The sequence below is a fragment of the Lithobates pipiens genome, unplaced genomic scaffold, assembly GCF_037356315.1.
Source record: "Lithobates pipiens isolate NorthernLeopardFrog02 unplaced genomic scaffold, aLitPip1_a1.2 Scaffold_25, whole genome shotgun sequence".
Lineage (NCBI taxonomy): Eukaryota > Metazoa > Chordata > Amphibia > Anura > Ranidae > Lithobates > Lithobates pipiens.
In genome coordinates this window covers 92596025-92617742 of record NW_027507787.1, presented here as the reverse complement: position 1 = coordinate 92617742, position 21718 = coordinate 92596025, and the positions used below count along the sequence as shown (strand labels likewise).

Genomic DNA, 21718 nt, shown 5'->3' with positions numbered 1-21718 from the left:
CTCTGCACCCATGCTCCGCCTCCATCTTGACAACGAACATGTGAAGGACCACCGACAAAGCGTCCAGAGGCACTGCACTGTCTGCAGGCGAAACGGTTGCAATTGCCTGGATTTCGGGGGAAGAAACACCAGTTTCTGAAGCCATGCTGACCCTACCCTGTCTGCCATCTGTTGGGGACTTAGGACAGTGATGGTCCCACCCTCCAAACTGCTGCAGTCTGAGGGGCCCCACTACACGACTCACCACCCTGACCAAGTTCTGCGCTGTCCGGCTAGGTGTGCCTGTGTCCTGTGTCAGCTCCCTGATGCCTGTGAAAGAAAACCGCACTGTGATGAGCCTCAGGGTACATTGCTGAGCATGGAAAAATGTGTCAAGGCTTCAACAAAATGGCCACCGAGCTTCCAGTATAAAGGACATAATCACAGGGAAAATGGCCACTGGACTACAGTAACATGGAGTCAGACCATGCTTCTCCCTGGTCACACCAAAATGGCCGCCGTGCACTGTATGCAATGAGGGACAGTGAAAACAGGCAGAGGAAATGGCACCAAACAGCGCTACAGTGATCAGCAGACACAGCCTCCAGATACCCAGGGGAGACCTACAGACATCCAGGGCACAGCTACCCAGTGCAGCCCCCACCCTAGGTGAGAGCCCCCCCAGGGAGCCCCTGTCTATGGCACACACACCGCTCAGCAGCCCATTTAGCATCCCCCACAGGTGGGGTATATAGGGACAGGGAGAGAAGAGAGAGAGGTTAGGGAACCCCGAATTGACCCCCCAGGGAATGCCCAGCTGCTCAGCCCCACCGACACAGGGAGAGCTGTGTTACCAGTCCTGACGAGCTGGGGAACATTCCATCACAGACTCACTCTCCGATCATTACAGGGTGGCTGCTGGCCCAGCACACTGTGATGCAGACATAAGTAGCCCGGTCATATGTGTGCCCCAGAGCATTACGCTCACCAGCTGACCCTGGAGCTGGGGGGCATGTCGTGGCCGACCCAGCGTGGAGCTCTGGTCTGCACATGCTTGCTGGCCAAGCTGGGGAGACTACAAGGATAAGGGTATCCAGCCTGTCACCCAGCTGGCTGTTGATAGCAGATCACAAGATCTTAATCTTGCGCAAAAGGCAAACTTCTGCAGAAAAAATCCACGGACCGATGGGCCTGTAGGGTTCCTAGGTCCTTCTCCTTCACTAGGCAGAAAAAAACTGAGGCTGCAGGAGGCAGGCTGGGGGGTTGTTACCCAAGGGATCGCCCCTTGGGCGGTACTAGAAAGTTCTGGTTTTGCTGTACATGTTAACATGTTCTGCCTAGTCCTCTCCTGAAGGTAGCGTAACAACCCAATGGTCTAAGAAAGGAGCTGTGTCAGTCTGTGAACGTAAGAGAAATGATTTTTAAAAAATCTTCACAAATAAATGAGTGAAAAGTGTGGCGTGCATTTGTATTCAGCCCCCTTTACTTTGATATCCCTAAGGAAAATCTAGTGGAACCAATTGCCTTCAGAAGTCACCTAATTAGTAAATAGAGTCTACCTGTGTGTAATTGAATCTGAGTATAAATACAGCTATTCTGTGAAGCCTTCAAAGGCTTTTTAGAGAACCTTAGTGAACAAACAGCATCATGAAGGCCAAGGAACACACCAGACCAGTCAGGGCTAAAGTTGTGGAGAAGTTTAAATCGGGAGTTAGGTTGTAAAAAAATATCCTAAGCGTTGATTATCTCACAGAGTACTGTTCAATCCATCATTCGAAAATGAAAAGAGTATGGCACAACTGCAAACCTGCCAAGACATGGCTGTCCACCGAAACTGACAGGCCAGACAAGGAGAGCATTAATCAAAGAAATAGCTAAGAGGTCCATGGTAACTCTGGAGGAATTGCAGAGATCCCCAGCTCAGGGGGGAGCATCTGTCCACAGGACAACTATTACTCGTGCAAGCCACAAATTGGGCCTTTATGGAAGAGTGGCAAGAAGAAAGCCATTGTTAAAAGAAAGCCATAAGAAGCCCCGTTTGCAATTTGCAAGAAGCCATGTGGGGGACAGAGCAAACATGTGGAAGAAGGTGCTCTGGTCAGATGAGACCAAAATTTAACTTTTTGGCCTAAAAGCAAAATGCTATGTGTGACAGAAAACCAACACTGCACATCACCCTGAACACACAATCCCCACCGCGAAACATGGTGGTGGCAGCATCATGTTGTGATGATGCTTTTCTTCAGCAGGTACAGGCAAGCTGGTCAGAGTTGATGGTAAGATGAATGGAGCCAAATACAGGGCAATCTTAGAAGAAACCTTGTTAGAGTCTGAAAAAGACTTAAGACTGGGGCAGAGGTTCACCTTACAGCAGGACAACGACCCTAAACATACAGCCAAATCTACAATGGAATGGTTACGGTTCTACAAAGTATTGACACAGAGGGACTGAATACAAATGCACCCCACACTTTTCACATATTTGTAAAAAATGATGAAAACCATTTATCATTTTCCTTCACTTCATATTTTATGTGCTACTTTGTGTTGGTCTATAGCCCTATACAGACTATCAGATTTTATGCTATTTTTTTCCCTCACATTTACCAAAACCATATAATATGAGGTCAAACCTTAGGAGTTTCAATTTGTATGCAATCAGGCAGGCCCTTGCACTACATGGTTTTGGTAAATCGGAAGGAAAAAATAAGCAGAAAATCTGATAGTGTGTATGGGGCTTTTCACATAAAATCCCAATAAAATACATGTACGTTTTGGGTTGTAACATGACAAAATGTGGAAAATTTCAAGGGGTATGAATAGTTTTTCAAGGCACTGTATGTAAGGGTTTACAATCACTTTAATGTTCCCCATCTGGTTATTCTCACTAGTGGCTAACTTTAGGATTGTAATAGAAAGCAGGCCGTATACTGATGACATCACCATTTCATAAAAGCTTTATTGTACCACAAACAGTATACAACATGCATGGTGTCCTCGCCATTAAGGGAAATTTTCATGGTGGAGGCATACTGCATGCTGTATATGGTAAAATAAAGCTTTTGGGAAGCCTCATTGTCATCGCTGTGCAGCCTGCTTTCCGTTTAGTACTCGGGACCATGAGCAAGAATGGGCTCCTTTGACGGCACAACATATCATGGTGGATGAGAGGCTCATTCTTTGGAGCAGTGTGCCATTTGCTTTAGATTGTCATACTGTAGGATTGGCCACATAAATAACAAGTATCAGTTGATATATAGTCAGTATTAGATCACTGGTTTTTAGGACGATCTTTGCATGTTAGACCAGTGATTCTTCATATTCTTCCTATAATTGTTTTTATTTCAGAGTTAAAGAGGAAGTTAACCCTGATGGGTTTACTTCCTCTTTGATTCCCTGCAAAGGTAAAGCATAATGGACTACTATGCATCGCATAGTAGTCCATTAGGTGTCACTTACCTGACACAGGAGCCAGCGATGTCACCGCTGTCCCCTGTAGTTCTGAGCGTCCATCTTCTTGGTGGGTCTCGCTGCTCCAGCGCTGTGATTCGCGGGAGCCGCAATGACGTCACTCCCGCACATACGCACGGGAGCTGACACTCTGCGGGTTGCCCAGTGTGCCTGCGCGCCGCTGTCTACGGAGCATGCGCCGTAGATATCGGTGACTGTCTTCGGGTAAATATCTCCTAAACCGTATAGGTTTAGGAGATATATCTTGGACCTACAGGTAAGCCTAGATTAAGTAAGGGTTTACAACCACTTTAAATTTAGGGGCTGATAATCCTGTATTGGCATGGCTTGTGGCTTGTAGCAAATTACATTTCTGACATAATCAAGGATGGGGTATGACCAAGGGCACAGCCAGACCTGATCATGTGGTATCATGAAGGAATTTGGAGTAGGGGAAGACATTACAATTCTGAAAACTCCTACTTAAATCTTCCTTGCACTAAACTGACAATCACATACCTCCCATCATTTTGAGATGGGAATGAGGGACACCTACTAACAAACGTATGTAGGCATAGAACATGCCCCCTGCCACACCCCCTTAAAGGAGATTTAACCCAAAAAAGTTTAATTAAATCCACAAGGACTTTTTTTTACCACTACTATTCCTTTATATTGGCTTTTAAAATGTACAATTGCAGCGATTTAGAAATTGAATGAAAGGTTTAGCACTGGGAAACACTTTTTGAAAGATAAAAAGTGCATTTTATATACAACTATATGGATCAGACCAAAATGAGGGGGAAAGAAGGACAGAGGGACATTGCTCCAAATCAGGGACAGTCCCTCGACATCAGGAACAGTTGGGAGCTATGCAATCAGGGACAATTTTGTGGACAGTGGCCCTTTTTATGACAGAGAACCTGCAAAAGGAATGTTCTAAGTGTGAACTCACATGGAAGATGGAATAGAAGATGCTCTGAAAAATGATGATGTATTTATGGCTGGCTCCTTGGGGTGCACGGCGCTGCTCCCTGACGTGTTCTTCTTTGTAGTTCACATACTCATAATACTTCTGAGCCATCCTATAGTGAAATATATTCAAGTAAAAAGAAAAAAAAGTTTATAGGGAAAAATTTAAAAGATGGTCTACAATATTTTTAGTTAAAAAAAAAATTATATCTAGGCACCCTCCTGAGAACACAGTTGATGTTTAATGCAGACTTGGTCCAAAACAGGATAAAATGGATCCTCAGCCTGATGACCGGACAATGAGGGAACAGTGAATGAATAAAGTCATCCCTTGGCTCACGCTGCACTTTCCCACTGCCAGTGGGCTCACTGCCAGCACATGTGCACTGCAGAAAAGCTTGATTGGCTCCTAGTGTTTCCCCTACCTTTCCCAGTCTAATTTCTGCTGTACAGGGGATCACAGGCAGCAGATTTCAAGATAAAGTCAGGTGCTTCTGTTACACGCATGTAAAAGTACATTAAATGTTTTTTAATGAAAATATAACTGCATTAATTTTAGTTTTTTTTATCTGCCTAGGTTTATTAAAAAAATCAGCACAAGGGACAGCACTTACAGTCAATGCATAGAATGAGGCCCAGAGCGAAAAGAGACTGCAAGGAAGTGTAGCATAGGGCCGGGCATGACGGTGTGTCTTTTGAGACAAATTAAGAGGTTAATTTTTGGATGGTGAAAGGAAGTGGAGAGAGGGGGAGGAAGTGAGCAAGCCAGTTCAGGGGGGGGGGGGGGGGTGGCCATATTTAAGAGGTGTAGTAGCAAAAGCGGGGTCAGTGTGAGAAGGAAGACGAAGGAGGAGGCAGTTTTCCCACCCTCCCTCCCTATATGTTGTGTACTTGTTGTGTGTTTGTGTTCTTCTTTTTCAGGAAGCAAAAAATGTCATCATAACAGCGGAGCTGGGAAATTTCGGGTTGTGGCTGTGTTTTGCTGGTGGTCTTTGATGGTGGCAGTAAACGGAGGTGATAAAAAGGGGTGGGGGGCTCATCGGTAGTATGTGCCCCTCTGGTGTATTCCAGCAAAGGTTGCTGGAAGACGGTAATGGTTGCAATGCGGGAAGGGGGTCGTCTCCGAGCGGCTACAGCTGGAGGCCTATCAGGTTGAATGGCCCCGCAGTGCATTGGTGGTATTTGTAGTGGAATGTGGGTCGCCGTCAGAGACCACCAGACTGGGGTTAAAATGTGTTACAATGTTATATATATATATTTATTTGGTTTGTGTAATAAAGGGCTGTTATGTCCATTTTACTCAGAAAAGGTGTGGTCTCATTATTTGGAGGTGGGTAGAGTGGTTTGGAGTATAAATGGTTAACAGAAATGAAGATGGGAACACGGGGACTACACTAGTCATGTCCCCTGTGCTGATGGCTGCAGTTGTAGTTAAAATCTGAAGACCATTTATCCCCCCTACCTAGCCAATGTGAATGGAAGTGGGGGGCCAAATGGCAGATATAGTCAGCACTCATTGATAAGTGCATGTGACAGTTTCTTCAGCTCATATTAACCCCTGCAGCACCGGAATATTCTGGCTGTGGGGGTTAATAGGAGTTAAAGGACTGATCACAGGCACTTGTCGAGTGCCGACTATACCTGCCATTTTGGCCACCCTCTTCCATTCACAGAGGCTGTACTTTAGCTATCATGAATGAAAAGAGATCAATGAGCGGAGGAAGTAGAAATTTCACCGATCCCCTCATTCTGCATTCATAGAAGTACATAGTTCATAGGCTGCACTTTTGATTAATACCCATGATAGGTCCTGTGCTTGTATAAAACCGCGCCCAGCACTGGCAGGTTACTGATGTGGGGAGGTAGAGGATTTTGAATTTCAAGTAGGACAACAAAGCAGCTGCACAGTCACATTGACTATAAGTACTGTCCCTTGTGCTGATAATTTTTTTTATAAGCTTTGACTAAATTAAAGCCTCATACACACGATCGGATTTTCGGCAGGGAATTGTGTGGTGACAGACTGTTGGCCTAAAATCCGACCGTTAGTACACTCCAACAGACAGTTGTCCAACTTTCTGCCAACAAATGTTGGATGGCAGGCTAGTACATTTTCAGCGGACAACGGTCTGTTGTCAGATTTTATTATCATGTGTACACAAGTCCATCACACAAAAGTTGAAAGTACAAACACACATGCTCAGAATCAATTCTCACCAAACATCACATTAGCAGAAGGTGCTCAAATGGTGGTGCTCAAGAGCTGAAATTCCTTGTAGTACATCACTATGTTCGTGTTTGTTGGCTGACAATTGTGTGCCATTTGTATCCATGGGACACGTCCTTCAGACAAAAGTCTGACACTTTGTTGGCCAACAATCTGATCGTGTGTACAAGGCTTAAGGCTTTAATATAAAAATAAAAAACGTCTTAATAAAAAACTTATATGTCTATTTTGTCATTTTACATGTACAAGTGGACAGTCATTTTAGCTAATTACATATGCAGGATCTGTTTCCTCTTCCCAAAGAATCTTTTTGACAGCCCCACATTTCTTTAATGTACCCATGCAAATCATGCATCATACATTTGCAGTGGCGGTGCGTCCATAGGGTCGCACGGGCGCCGCCCCTCTCTCCAGCCACCCTTCTATCACCAATAGATGGATTCATGGATTGCATGAATCTATACATGGCTGCTATCTATCACCCCCTATTCAGGTGCCTGGCCCCTTTTCGGGTGCCAGGTGCCTGAATTACAGTGGCAGGGTATTTTTCTTTTTTTTTTTTGAAGCACCTGATTAGAGCCATGTGCTCTAATAGGCATCAAAAAAGGTAAACAGCAAGCACCATGCTTGGCACTCACAGTTCACTCAGCTGTGTTAGGAAAGCAAATTAATATTTGCTTTCCTAATACTGAACTGCCTCTCCCGCAATCAGGTCTGGTACCTGTCACCTGATGGGCTGAAAAGACAGGCACTGTGATTGGACGCCTATCAGGCATCCAATCATAGGAGAGGATGGGAGAAGACATCGAGGACATGGAGAAAACCGCTTGCCGCCGTCGCCCGCTGTCCCACTGAGGACAGGGTAAGTGCTGGGTAGACAGCGGGCTGGGGGGGGAGTGGCACAGTGGCTGTGTTTGATGGGCACAGTGAGGCTGCAATTGATGTTTTTTTTTTTCAGTTTGTATGCGCCCCCCCTCCCCAAAAACAAAAATTTGGAGCACTAGCCACCACTCTACAATTGCTTCTTTATCCTTGCCCCCGCTGTCCTACCCTGTATTGGTAAACCCTGCCATTCTGCACATTCAGGTTTTCAATTACCTGAAAAAGCTGTCCTCCTTATTTATTGCTTTTAAAGATAGCATTAATTTATATGTGCTTGCTTGCTTTTCTTTGTGTACTCTGGTTTCTTCCCACACTCCAAAGACATGCTGATGTGTTAACTGGCTCCTACTCTATATACAGTATATTAGCCCTAGTATGTGTATGCATGAATGTGTGGTAGGGACCTTAGATTGTAAGCTCCCTGGGGACAGGGACAAATGTGAATGTACTATATGTAAAGTTCTGCATACATTTCCAGCTTTAAAAATACACGTAATAAATACATAAAATATGCAGCCTGGCTACATTACAGTAACAGATTAAGAGGGTTCAAATGAGTTTTACTTGCCTGACTAATTAGAAGAAATTCATTTTAAATAATTATTCAATCTTTAAATATACTGTATTTCTTTGAAGTGCCTTTATGGGACATCTATATTTACATTTACAACTCATTTATACATATCTACTTTTTCAAATGTAGCAACCTCTAGTGTGCTAGAATGGAATTGTACATACCGTAGTTGTAGCTGTAGTATAGGAAAATTTAGCCTGGCTGAGAGCCAGATTGGGTTGATTCTGGGTCAGGGTGAGTGACTCAGGGAGACTGGATGACTCATCAGGCAGCACCTCTGGTACCTCCCCCCCCCCCCCCCACTTGCTGGAACCTTGGAGAAGCTTGCAGAAGGGAAGATAGAAGGAGCTGCCTGGAGTATTGATGAGGGCCCCAGCCAACCCCTGGCCAAATGGGGGAGGGCACCTCTTAAATACTCAGAGTCATGCCAACAGTGGGAAGTCAGGTGGAAGATGGAGTGCTGAGGAGGCTGTCGGTGGCCCTTGAAGGTAACCCCCTAGTCTGGGGGGGGGGGTTGACCTCAGGCCTCTGACTCGGGTGCTGGAGGGATCCTCTTACAACACATGAAGGAGTCCTGTTCAGGAGGCACAGGAGCAAGAGTGGGAACAGCAGGAGCCAGCTAGGACATCCAGGATTTTTCCAGGAGAAGACAGCTGGGTGGCTGGTGAGTGTGACAGTCTGTAAACAAGGAAAAGGACGCCTCTGAGTATGTATCACAAAATAATTTATTAAAACAGCAATATCCACTCACATGAAAGAGGAGTAGCATTTAATTCCATCATCTGGGCTGAGGAGATGGTGTGGGAATGCAGCTCACAGCAGATCCTGTGTAGCTGGCATAACATCAGATCCAGGCAGGAAAGGGTGGAGGTAGCTGGACAAAGCACAGTATAGTCTCCTTAGCTTTTCCCGGCTAAACATGCCTACCACAGTCCGGTGGAGTATTAAAGTCCATCTGATGAGGATAGTAATTCAGTGAGGGGAGAGTGGACATCAGAGCGGATGGCTGTACCGCGTGGTGTCTCCACAGCATTCGTTCTGCCTGTATGGTATGGAGAGGGACACACAGCCGTGTATCCGGGACCAAAACGAGGCTTGGAGAGCAAAACAGGATGGCGCCCAGCCATGACGTCATAAGCATGCAACGCATTTCAGAACAAGCTGGCTATAGGTGGAACGAATAGCCGCATTCCTTTCTCAAGCATAAAGTATAAAAGCATAGGGAAGAACTTTTATAGGCAGGCAAGGGGGCGAGACCAAAGTGTACACTTTATGCTTGAGAAAGGAATGTGGCTATTTGTTCCACCTATAGCCAGCTTGTTCTGAAACGCATTGCATGCTTATGATGTCACGACTGGGCGCCATCCTGTTTTGCTCCCCAAGCCACATTTTCGTCCTGGATACATGGCTGTGTGTCCCTCTCCATACCATACAGGCAGAGCGAACGCTGTGGAGACACAGTGTGGCACAGCCACCCGCTCTGACCTCCACCCTCCCCTCTCTGAATTACTATCCTCATCAGATTGACTTTAATACTCCATCAGACTGTGATAGGTACGTTTAGCTGGGAAAATATAAGGACACTATACTGCACTGTGTCCTGCCACCTCCACCCTTTCCTGCCTGGATCTGATGTTATGCCAGCTACACAGGAACTGCTGTGACCTGCAGTCCCACACCATCTCCTCAGCCCAGATGATGGAATTGAATGCTACTCCTCTTTCTTTCATGTGAGTGGATATTGCTGTTTTAATAAATTATTTTGTGATACATACTCAGAGGCGCCCTTTTCATTGTGTATATTCTAGCTTATTGGAACCCGCTTTTGTTTTTCTTTGTGGCTGCCCTGACTGACCGTTTGGCACATACATATATGGGTGTACATATGTGTACATATATACATCATTCTAGCTTTTCCCTTGGACTATTGGGTACTAGGGATGAGCTTCGTGTTCGAGTCGAACATACGTTCGACTCGAACATCGGCTGTTCGCCCGTTCGGCGAAGTCCGAACATTTTGGTCCGTTCGCGCCAAATTCGTGTGGCGCTCACGGCCCACAATGCACTGCGATGGCGCAGTGCATTGCTGGCTCATGATTGGCTAAGCATGCACTGTGACCCCGCATGCTTGGCCAATCGCAGCGCCAGCAGCGAGGAGAGCCATGATTGGCCACAGGCAGGATGCCTGTGGCCAGTCATAGCTCGGGCTATGTAGTGCACGCCCCACACTATATAAGGCCGCCAGCGCGGCGGCCTTGTGTAGTGTGTTGGCGTCTGAAGCAGTGGGTGTTCTGTGTACCTTCAACACAGTACACACCGATCGTTTTCGGCCGATTTTCGATCTTGCTGTTGTGTAGTGGTTGTTGTCTGCGTGCCCTGACCGCAGTATACACCGCTATATTCACCTCACCTATATAGCTAGTGATCTATCTTTTATAATAGAGCTTGCAGTCAGTAGTGTTAGGAGCTTGTGCGTGCTGTCTGCGTGCTCTGTACCCAGTACATACCGCTATATCCACCTACATAGCTCTTCTCTATTTGAGACCACTTGCCATCTGCAGGAGTTATTGGAAGTTGTGTGTGCCTCCAGCACAGCACAGTATACATCTGTATATACCCCTTTATCTCTGGTGTTCTATAATAAAGGCATCTGCAGGAGTTAGTGGGTGTTGTGTGCCTCTAGCACAATATACACTACTCAACTGCTTTTTTACCCAACTCTCTTCAGGCCATTACCATGTCTGGAAGGCCAGCAAGGAGAGGCAGACAGGCGCGAGCCAATAAAAGAGGGCAAGCAGGCTCTGTGTCTAGAGACAACAGTGCTGGTCGTGGACGCGGTGCATTATCATCAGCACGTGGCCATGGGACACGCTTGTCCTTCTTTTCGGCAGCTGGACATGTTGAGCCGCAACATGCCAACGACTTGGCAGAGTGGATGACCAAGCCCTCTTCATCCTCCTCATCCTCTCTCACCCAGTCTCAGGGTACTAGCAAAGCAGCTGCCAACGCATCATCTTCCCTCCTCTCAATGTCATCATCAGTGACTCCTTCCCTAGACCCACCACGTCCTCCTGAGGAGTCTCCTGAACTCTTTGAGCACAGTGTTGGGTACATGCTCCAGGAGGATGCCTAGTGTTTTGTGGGCTCTGATGATGACACTCAGCTAGAGGAAGGCAGTAGCGTGAGCGCAGAGAGAGGGGATGCTCAAGAAGGACAGCAATCTGGCAGTCATGTTCCACAAGCTGCAGCATACTGCCAGGTTTGCTACAGCGATGAAGAGGGAGGGGATGATGAGGGCACTGACTCCACGTGGGTGCCTGGAAGGAGAGAGGAGGAGGAGGCACATGTCCAACGAGGCAGGATGCCCTCCGGGGGCCAGCTTAGGGGCAGCACACCGACTGAATCACACCGCAGAGCTCCGCCTGTGCAGGGCGCTGCCTCTGCGCGTTATTCTAAAAGTTCTTTGGTGTGGGCCTTTTTTGAGACGAGGGCATCAGATCGCACCGCTGCTATTTGCAACATATGTCTCAAGCGTATCTCGCGTGGCCAAAACATCAGCCGCTTGGGCACCACATGCTTGACCAGACATATGTTGACCTGCCATGCAGCTCGTTGGCAAGCGTACCTCAAAGACCCACACCAAAGAACAAAGCGGACCTCTCCTTGCTCCTCATCAGCTGGCATCTCCAACGCCACTAGACCTTCAGTCCTCTCTGAAACCTGCTCTGAGAGGAATGAAGGTGTAGAATTAGGTGTGTCACAGCCAAGTGCTTCCGGAAACCACGTCCGATTATAGCAGGCAAATGTCCCTGCCCCCGCTGCTGGACCGGCGAAAGAAGTTCACTCCCAGCCATCCACATGCCCAGCGGTTGAATGCTAGCTTGGCTAAATTGCTAGCACTTCAACTGCTGCCTTTTCAGTTGGTAGACTCGGCCCCCTTCCGTGAGTTTGTACAATGTGCGATTCCTCAGTGGCAGGTCCCCAAACGCCACTTTTTCTCACGGAAGGCGATTCCGGCTCTCTACCGGCATGTGGAAGGCAATGTCCTTGCCTCGCTGGACAGGGCGGTCAGCGGTAAGGTGCATATTACCGCTGACTCATGGTCCAGCAGGCATGGACAAGGACGTTACCTGTCTTTCACGGCCCATTGGGCCACTCTTCTGGCAGCTGGGAAGGATGCAGGACAAGGTGCAGTAGTTTTGGAGGTTGTTCCGCCACCACGCCTCCAAAATGCTACTATTGGTTGTGACACACCTCCCTCCTCCACCCTCTCCTCTTCTTCTTCCTCCATGGCCTCTTCCAGTGCTCTGTCCTCAGAACCAGTGGTGCTTCGTAGGTGTTCCAGGGGCTACGCAAGTACGCAGGCAAAACGATGCCATGCCGTGCTTGCGCTGGTTTGTTTGGGGGACAGGAGCCACACTGGGGCGAATGTTTTGTCAGCTCTGCAGGGGCAGGCCGAGAGGTGGTTGACGCCATGCCAGCTTAAGCCAGGAATGGTGGTTTGTGACAATGGCACCAACCTCCTCTCCGCCCTCCGACAGGGACAACTGACCCATGTGCCCTGTGTAGCTCACGTCCTTAACCTGGTGGTGCAGCGGTTCTTGGGCAGGTACCCCGGCTTACAGGATGTCCTGAAGCAGGCCAGGAAAGTCTGTGTGCATTTCTGCCGATCATTTAATGCCTGTGCTCGGCTGGCTGAGCTCCAAAAGGAGTTGAACCTGCCCAAGAACCGCCTTATATGTGACATGCCCACCAGATGGAACTCAACGTTGGCCAACCTGCAGCGGCTGCACACGCAGCAGAGGGCCATCAATGAGTACCTGTGTAACTACGGCACCAGGACAGGGTCAGGGGAGCTCGGTTTTTTCTCACCACGCCAGTGGGGCATGATCAGGGATGCATGCACTGTCCTGTCACCGTTTGAGGAGGCCACAAGGATGGTGAGCAGTGACAGTGCATGCATCAGTGACACTGTACCTCTTGTCCACCTCTTGGAGCATACGCTGCATGGAATAATGGACAGGGCACTTGAGGCAGAACAGAGGCAGGAAGAGGAGGACTTCCTTACCTCTCAAGGCCCCCTTTATCCAGACAGTGTTCCTGCTGTGCCACCCGTCACACAGGAAGAGGATGAGGAGGAAGAGGAGGAGGAGGATGATTGTGTCAGCATGGAGGTGGAGGCTGGCACTCAGCATCAGCAGCAGCAGCAGTCTTGTAGGGATGATTTACAGTCCCAAGAAACACGTGGACTTGTACGTGGCTGGGAGGAGGTAGCTGTGGATCATGTTGTCCTTAGTGACCCAGAGGACTCCGGACCGAATGCCTCAGCTAACCTACGCTGCATGGCCTCCCTGATCCTGCAAAGCCTGCGGAAGGATCCTCATATTCTTCGGATCAAGGAGAGGGACCATTACTGGCTGGCCACTCTTCATGATCCACGGTACAAGGGTAAGGTTGCCGACCTTATCTTGCCATCGCAGAGGGAGCAGAGGATGAGACATCTCCGGGAGGCCTTGCAGAAAGGTCTGTGCAATGCGTTCCCAGAGACTGGGAGGTTACAAACTCCTGGTCCTGGACAACGTGTTGCTGAGGCATCGGTCAGAAGGAGCGGTGGAGAAGGTGGCCGTCTGACTGATGCTTTCAGACAATTTTTTAGTCCGCAGCCCCAAGGTATGATCGGTTCCAGCACCCATCGCCAGCGTCTGATTTACATAGTGCAGGAATACCTAGGGGCAAGGTCAGACTTGGACACCTTTCCCACCGAAAATCCTCTGGCTTACTGGGTCTTGAGGATGGATCACTGGCCAGAGCTTGCACAGTATGCAATTGAGCTACTGGCCTGTCCTGCATCCAGCGTTCTTTCGGAAACGCACCTTCAGTGCTGCTGGTGGCTTTGTTACCAATCACAGGGTGCGCCTGTCCACCGAATCAGTTGATCGACTGACCTTCATCAAGATGAATCAGTCTTGGATCACCCACAGCTACCAAGCACTTGAAGCTGATGTAACCGAATAATTTTTTTTGAAATATCACATCCCTTCAAGACTGCCTATGCTGATGCTGAGTGACTGTCCTGTTATGTTGATTGTCTATCCTCTTCCTCCTCCGCTGATATGTTGGAAGAACATTTCTGGTTCTGGTTGATGCCATCAGCCCAATTTTTCTGCCCCTGTTTAACAGGGGCGTTTAAGTACAATTTTTGATGCAATGCTTTCCAGCAGGGCTAATTCCTGCAATCAAACAAGAGTATATGGGAGAGGTTGCAGTGTGGTGGCACCAGCACCAGTGCCTAAGGCCCAATTTTTCTGCCCCTGTTTAACAGGGGTGTTTAATTACAATTTTTGATGCAATGCTTTGCAGCAGGGCTAATTCCTGCAATAAAACTAGAGTATATGGGAGAGGTTGCAGTGTGGTGGCACCAGCAGCAGTGCCTAAGGCCAAATTTTTCTGCCCCTGTTTAACAGGGACATGTAATTACAATTCTTGATATAATATTTCACAGGAGGGCCCCTTCCTGTGCCCACCCAGAGTAACGGTGAGGACTTATAGTGTTGTGGCACCAGCACCACAACCACCAAAGGTCAATTTTTCTACCACTGTTCAACAATGGCATGTAATTACAATTCTTGATATAATCGTTCACAGCAGGGCGCTCCAGCGCCCACCAAGAGTCACTTTGAGGGCTTACAATGTTGTGGCAAAACCAACACCTTGTTCCGCCATTTCTGCAGAGCATATAGGGCAGGCCCCTACTTTCAAACATCCAATTTACAAACATCTCCTACTTGCAAACGGAAGGAGACAACAGCAAGTGAGATGAAAAAAGATGGACGACAAAACAAATTATACAGGGGTGATAACCCTTCCCTATGTTTTCCAAAAAGCTTAAAAATAGTTTTTTTGACTGGAGCTACACTTTAAAAATGTACCAGTTGAAAATTACAAACAGATTCAACTTAACACAACAAACCTACACAGTCCCTGTCTTGTTTGCACCGCCTGTATACTGCTGTTCTGAGTATATAGGGCCTGGGGGCCACACGCATTTCCTTTTTTTAATATGGGTACAGGGTTCTCCTTAACCACTTGCCGACCGCCGCACGACGATATACGTCGGCAGAATGGCACGGGCAGGCATATGGGCGTATATATAAGTCCCTGCCTGCCCGCGGGTGGGGGGCCCGATCGGGCCCCCCCCCCCGGTGCCTGCGGCGGTCGGCATTCCTTCGAGAGCGATCCGGGATGAGGGGGCGGCCATTCATTCATGGCCACCCCCTCGCGATCGCTCCCGACGAATAGAAATCCCCCGTGACATCACTTCCTCTCCTGTAATGTAAACACAGGAGAGGAAGTGATGTATTCTCTCCTCCGTGTCGGTATTTTTCGTTCCGACACGGAGGAGAGCGGATCGGTGAGTTGCACCAACACTCTACACACACAGTAGAACATGCCAGGCACACTCACACCCCCCCTTTACCCCCCGATCACCCCCCCAATTACCCCTGCCCCCCAGTCACAGTGACACCAATGTCATTTTTTTTTTTTTTTTTTGCATTGGTGTCATTTGTGACTGTAATAACTGTTAGGGCAGTTAGAGTTAGCCCCCTTTAGTTCTAATGTACCCCCCTAACCCCCCCAATAAAGGTTTAACCCCGTGATCACCCCCCGTCGCCAGTGTCACTAAGGCTGGGTTCACATTGCAGCGGTTTATGAGAACGAATGTGATTCGCACCGCACTGCAGTGCAAATCACATCCGATCTCTGTGCGATTCGAGTTCAGCCATTCGCCGCACCCGCCGCACCCGCCACACCCGCCGCACCCGCCGCAAATTCGCACGGGACCCTTTTTTTGGCCCGCAGCAGAATCGGATCGCATGGGTGTTCACACCATGCGATCCGAGTTTGCAGATCGCACTGCGATATGCGAACTGATCTGGGGGTGTCAGTAACATTTCACTGACACTCCCAGCAGTTCGCATAGGGCAGTGTGAACTGCCGCCGGGAGGCATGCGATGCGGGAACCCGCCGCGGATTCGCGGCGTTTCCGCATCGCTCCAGTGTGAACCCAGCCTAATAAGCGATCATTTTTCTGATCGCCGTATTAGTGTCACAGGTGACGCTAGTTAGGCAGGTAGGTATTTAGGTTCGCCGCAGCTTTTTATAGCGCCAGGGACCCCCATATACTACCGCATAAAGCCCCCTGATTGCCCCCTAGTTAACCCTTTCACCAGTGATCACCATATAACTGTTACAGGTGACGCTGGTTGGTTAGTTATTTTTTTATAGTTTCAGGGCACCCGCCATTTATTACCTAATAAAGGTTTAACCCCCTGATCACCCGGCGGGTGTCATTTGTGACTAATAACTGTTAGGGCAGTTAGGGTTAGCCCCCTTTAGTTCTAAGGTACCCCCCTAACCCCCCCAATAAAGGTTTAACCCCGTGATCACCCCCCGTCGCCAGTGTCACTAAGGCTGGGTTCACATTGCAGCGGTTTATGAGAACGGATGTGATTCGCACCGCACTGCAGTGCAAATCACATCCGATCTCTGTGCGATTCGAGTTCAGCCATTCGCCGCACCCGCCACACCCGCCGCACCCACCGCAAATTCGCACGGGACCCTTTTTTTGGCCCGCAGCAGAATCGGATCGCATGGGTGTTCACACCATGCGATCCGAGTTTGCAGATCGCACTGCGATATGCGAACTGATCTGGGGGTGTCAGTAACATTTCACTGACACTCCCAGCAGTTCGCATAGGGCAGTGTGAACTGCCGCCGGGAGGCATGCGATGCGGGAACCCGCCGCGCATTCGTGGCGTTCCCGCATCGCTCCAGTGTGAACCCAGCCTAATAAGCGATCGTTTTTCTGATCGCTGTATTAGTGTCACAGGTGACGCTAGTTAGGCAGGTAGGTATTTAGGTTCGCCGCAGCTTTTTATAGCGCCAGGGACCCCCATATACTACCGCATAAAGCCCCCTGATTGCCCCCTAGTTAACCCTTTCACCAGTGATCACCATATAACTGTTACAGGTGACGCTGGTTGGTTAGTTATTTTTTTATAGTTTCAGGGCACCCGCCATTTATTACCTAGTCTCACTAGTGTACCCCTAAATTTAGGGGTGTCTACTTTCCAAAATGGGGTCATTTGGGGGGGGGTTTGTGCCATCTTGGCATTTTATGGCCTTCAAAACTGTAACGCCCTTAGAAAGCCTGAAGGCGGTGCTTGGTTTTCGGGGCCCCGTACGCGGCTAGGCTCCCAAAAAGTCCCACATATGTGGTATCCCCGTACTCAGGAGAAGCAGCAGAATTTATTTTGGGGTGTCATTTCACATATGCCCATGGCATGCGTGAGCAATATATCATTTAGTGACAACTTTGTGAAAAAAAAAAAAAAAAAAGTTTGTAATTTTCCCGCAACTTGTGGCAAAATATAAAATATTCCATGAACTCAACATGCCTCTCAGCAAATAGCTTGGGGTGTCTACTTTCTAAAATGGGGTCATTTGTGGGGGTTTTGTGCCATCTTGGCATTTTATGGCCTTCAAAACTGTAATAGGTAGTGAGAAGTGAACTCAAAAATTTACGCCCTTAGAAAGCCTGAAGGCGGTGCTTGGTTTTCGGGGCCCCGTACGCGGCTAGGCTCCCAAAAAGTCCCACATATGTGGTATCCCCGTACTCAGGAGAAGCAGCAGAATTTATTTTGGGGTGTCATTTCACATACGCCCATAGCATGTGTGAGCAATATATCATTTAGTGACAACTTTGTGTAAAAAAAAAATATATATTTTTTTTTTTGTCATTATTCAATCGCTTGAGGCAAAAAAATAAAATATTCAATGGGCTCAACATGCCTCTTATCAATTTCCTTAGGGGGTCTACTTTCCAAAATGGGGTCATTTGGGGGGGTTTTGTACTGCCCTGCCATTTTAGCACCTCAAGAAATGAGATAGGCAGTCGTAAACTAAAAGCTGCGTAAATTCCAGAAAACGTACCTTAGTTTGTAGATGTGACAACTTTTGCGCAAACCAATAAATATACAATTATTGACTTTTTTTTTACCAAAGACATGTGGCTGAATACATTTTGGCCTAAATGTATGACTAAAATTGAGTTTATTGGATTTTTCTAATAACAAAAAGTAGAAAATATCATTTTTTTTCAAAATTTGCGGTCTTTTTACGTTTATATCGCAAAAAATAAAAATCGCAGAGGCAATCAAATACCATCAAAAGAAAGCTCTATTTGTGGGAAGAAAAGGACGCAAATTTTGTTTGGGTACAACATTGCATGACCGCGCAATTACCAGTTAAAGCAGCGCAGTGCCAAAGTGTAAAAAGACCTCTGGTCATTTACCAGCAAAATGGTCCGGTCTGAAAGTGGTTAATATGCGTACAAGACCCAAATAGGCTGGTAATGGGCAGGGAGGGCTACCCATGCCATTTTTCTCAATGATTTTCAACCATATTGCAGGAACCAGATATAACATTAAAACCGCAAGCAGTTTTAAATGGCGTTATTTCCGTTTAATGTCATTTTGTGCAGGGACTGTTCTAAACACGGGAAACACGTGGCACTTCACAGGCATACTACAGACACCCCCCAGGCACCATATTTAAAGGAATATTTCACTTTTTTTTTCACTTTAATGGTCATTAAAATCAGTGCTCCCGCCAAAATGGCCATTTTTAAAAACATTTTAGGCATTGACCCATGTCCCCTGGGGCAGGAGCCAGGTCCCCAAACCCTTTTTAGGACAGTATCTTGCATATTAGCCGTTAAAATTAGCACTTTTAATTTCGAACGTTCGAGTCCCATAGACTTCAATGGGGTTCTAAAGTTCGTTCGAATTTGGGGTCCGTTCGAAAGTTCTGGTGCGAACCGAACCGGGGGTTGTTCGGCTCATCCCTATTGGGTACTATGTTCTGAGGTATCTGCACATTGCGCCTTTTTACTTGTTCAGTGTGACAGTCTGGGAGGACTGTGGGAAGTAGCTAAAAGGCAGCTGCAGTTAGGCAGGCTGGCAGTGCCCGAAGAAATGGTGCTGAGATCAGTAGCCACAGGGATGGAGGCTGAACATTGACTTTTGCTACACAACCCAAGGGGCCCGGGATCCCTGCCTGTAATGGGCTTTTGCTACAAAAATCTGACCTATGCCTCTTTTGTCAGATTTACTATAATGTCCAGCTGTGTCTGTGTTCTTTTTCTGCAAGCAAGTTTATTCCCGGGGGGAAGAAAAAGGAGTGTATAGAGTATATATACAGTAGACTGTCTATAGAGAAGTTGTCCCTGAAGAAATTGTTCCAAGTCAAGTGGGTATTCCATAATTTCCCTATTTCCTATCCAAGGTTTATCCCCTCACATAAAAACAAAGCACTGGGCTGTTTCTTGACTCTGAGATAAAGTAAAGATTTGGTAAGCCTGGCTGTGCAGGGTGGGGATCCCTATTCTCCAGCGGCTCCTACGTGGGGTGCGCTACATAAAAAACATGCTTTATTTTTCAAAACTTACCTGGTAATGTAATTCCCTATTGATGTCCAGAAAGGGACAATCATGACCCCGATGACAGTTGCTGATGGGACAAGGGTGTAGTATCTTTCCCAGTAATTGGTAGAGACAAACAAGGCATAGATCCCGGAGGAGAGGAACAGCATCCACTTTGTACCAAAAAATCTGAGTCAGGGAAATAGATGTCATCAAATCAAGAAGTATCATTCCATTTCCCTGTCTAGTTAATGTGTGGTATCAATTTTATCATCATAGTCATGATCATTTTAATCATTTACATGATTTTGCATTTGCATGTTTCCCTGGTTCTGGTGATTTGGGTGATCTGTGACTTGAAATGGCATATAGAGTAAGGCCCCTTTCACACATGCGGATGATGTGTCCGTATTTCATCCATCCGTTTGCGGATGAATTACGGACATCCATTCATCCCTATGGGATAGCGGGTGTCTGCGGATGAGCATCCGCAGACACCCGCTATTGTCCGCCTCCGCAAATGTCCGATTCTGCAGACGGAGGAAAATCCTATTTTTCTGTCCGTCTGCAGAGCGGATCGGATGAACACGGACACACGGTCCGTGCTCGTCCGATCCCCATAGAGGAGAGCGGAGAGCTGACAGGGCGGTCCCCGCACAGTGTGCGGAGACCGCCCTGTCCGCAGCCGGCTCAGCGGGGACAACGGAGCGATCCCCGCTGAGCGAGCGGATCATCACGGGGCGGATCTTTACTGATCCGCCCCGTGTGAAAGGGGCCTAAGGGGGAGATTTACTAAAACTGGTGCACACAGACTTTAGTGCAGCTGTGCATAGTAACCAATCAGCTTCCAGGTGAAATTGTTAAAGCTTCATTGAACAAGCTGAAGTCAGAAGCTGATTGGTTACTATGCGCACAGCTGCAGCAAATTCTGTGTGCACCACTTTTAGTTAATCTCCCTCCAAGTGTTCTATCTAGAGGACTTTAGTCTTCACAATCGACAACATATAGTAAATGCATAGATCCACTCAGTAAAATAACCTACAGTAGCCATTTTTTGAAACGCAATTAACTGAAATCTTACGAGCGTTCTCGGCTTCAGTGATGAGAGTACTGACACAAGTAGGGGATCCCCTGACTTCTTCCGGCCCCTGGGTTGTCACCATGTTACAGCTGCAAGTAGAAAAATCTCAAAAGATTGGACTCTAGGTCAATAACTTCTATGCAGCATCTTTCACCTCTGATCTTTTAGGATTTTTTCTACTTTTGACCGTGAAAAATTGTGGTGATGTAGGGGCTAGGGGAAGGCTTTGCTGAGGGCAGCTGCATTAAGGCAAGCCTTTTCCTGTAGTGCTTAGTCCAATTTGCCTGAACACAGCAATGCCTAAATCTTACATGTGTAAGAAATACAGTGTAGGTGCCAGCTAGCATATGATGTAGACAGCACCAGAATCAGTTGTTGAAGGGCTGGATACATCTTCTAAAGTGACAATCCTATGTTCCACCCAGCCATGAAAGGTGGGAAAGTTGTTGGCGGCCCACACATCTACCTGATTGTCAGATAGGAAAGTAAGTCTATCTCAATGTAAATTACTTAACCAACTTCCACTTACTAACCTGATAAGAACAGGTGTATACAAAAGAGCGGCAATTGGGGTTACGTTAATGCCCATCAGCATCTTGTTATCAATGTCTTGCAGACCCATATTTCCATATTTCACATCTCTATATGTCTCATCGTAATGTAAAATCAGCTGCATCTGCAGGAGACCTGAAACACATAATGTCACATGACCATATCAGATGAATAATGCCTTATAAAAAAAAAACACAGGAACGCAGAGAAAAGCAAGCCTCAAATAGATGGATGAGCACACAACCCCTCTTCAGACCACACCTCAACACAAGGCATTCAATTTAAGAGGGCCCTGACCCCTTTTGAGAACAGATGCCATAAAGACCCCTTGTTGAAGGGTTTGGTGTTTGATCTCTTTGGCTCACTTATGGAGGCCCTAGGGTCTCGTAGGCTCCCATATGTCTCTAAGACTGGGTTCACACCGTTGTGAAATTGGATGCGGGTTCCCTGAATCCAATTTACAATAGCAGGAGATTTTGACCGTCTCTCTATGGCCAGGTTTGTTTCCTTGGCATCCCC

At 47.4% G+C, this 21718-nt stretch overlaps 1 protein-coding gene across 2 annotated transcripts in view; it reads right to left on the bottom strand.

Annotated features, from left to right (window-relative positions):
- The window catches only part of UNC93B1 (unc-93B1 regulator of TLR signaling), an 86379-nt gene that overhangs the window by 24290 nt on the left and 40371 nt on the right, over positions 1–21718 (bottom strand). For both annotated transcript variants that reach the window (XM_077454685.1, XM_077454687.1), the window contains exons 4-6: positions 21181–21334; positions 19594–19755; positions 4385–4514 (exon numbers count right to left, since the gene is read on the bottom strand). In XM_077454685.1, coding sequence (XP_077310811.1) covers positions 4385–4514; positions 19594–19755; positions 21181–21334 — 446 coding nt within the window. The remainder of the gene's footprint in view (positions 1–4384; positions 4515–19593; positions 19756–21180; positions 21335–21718) is intronic.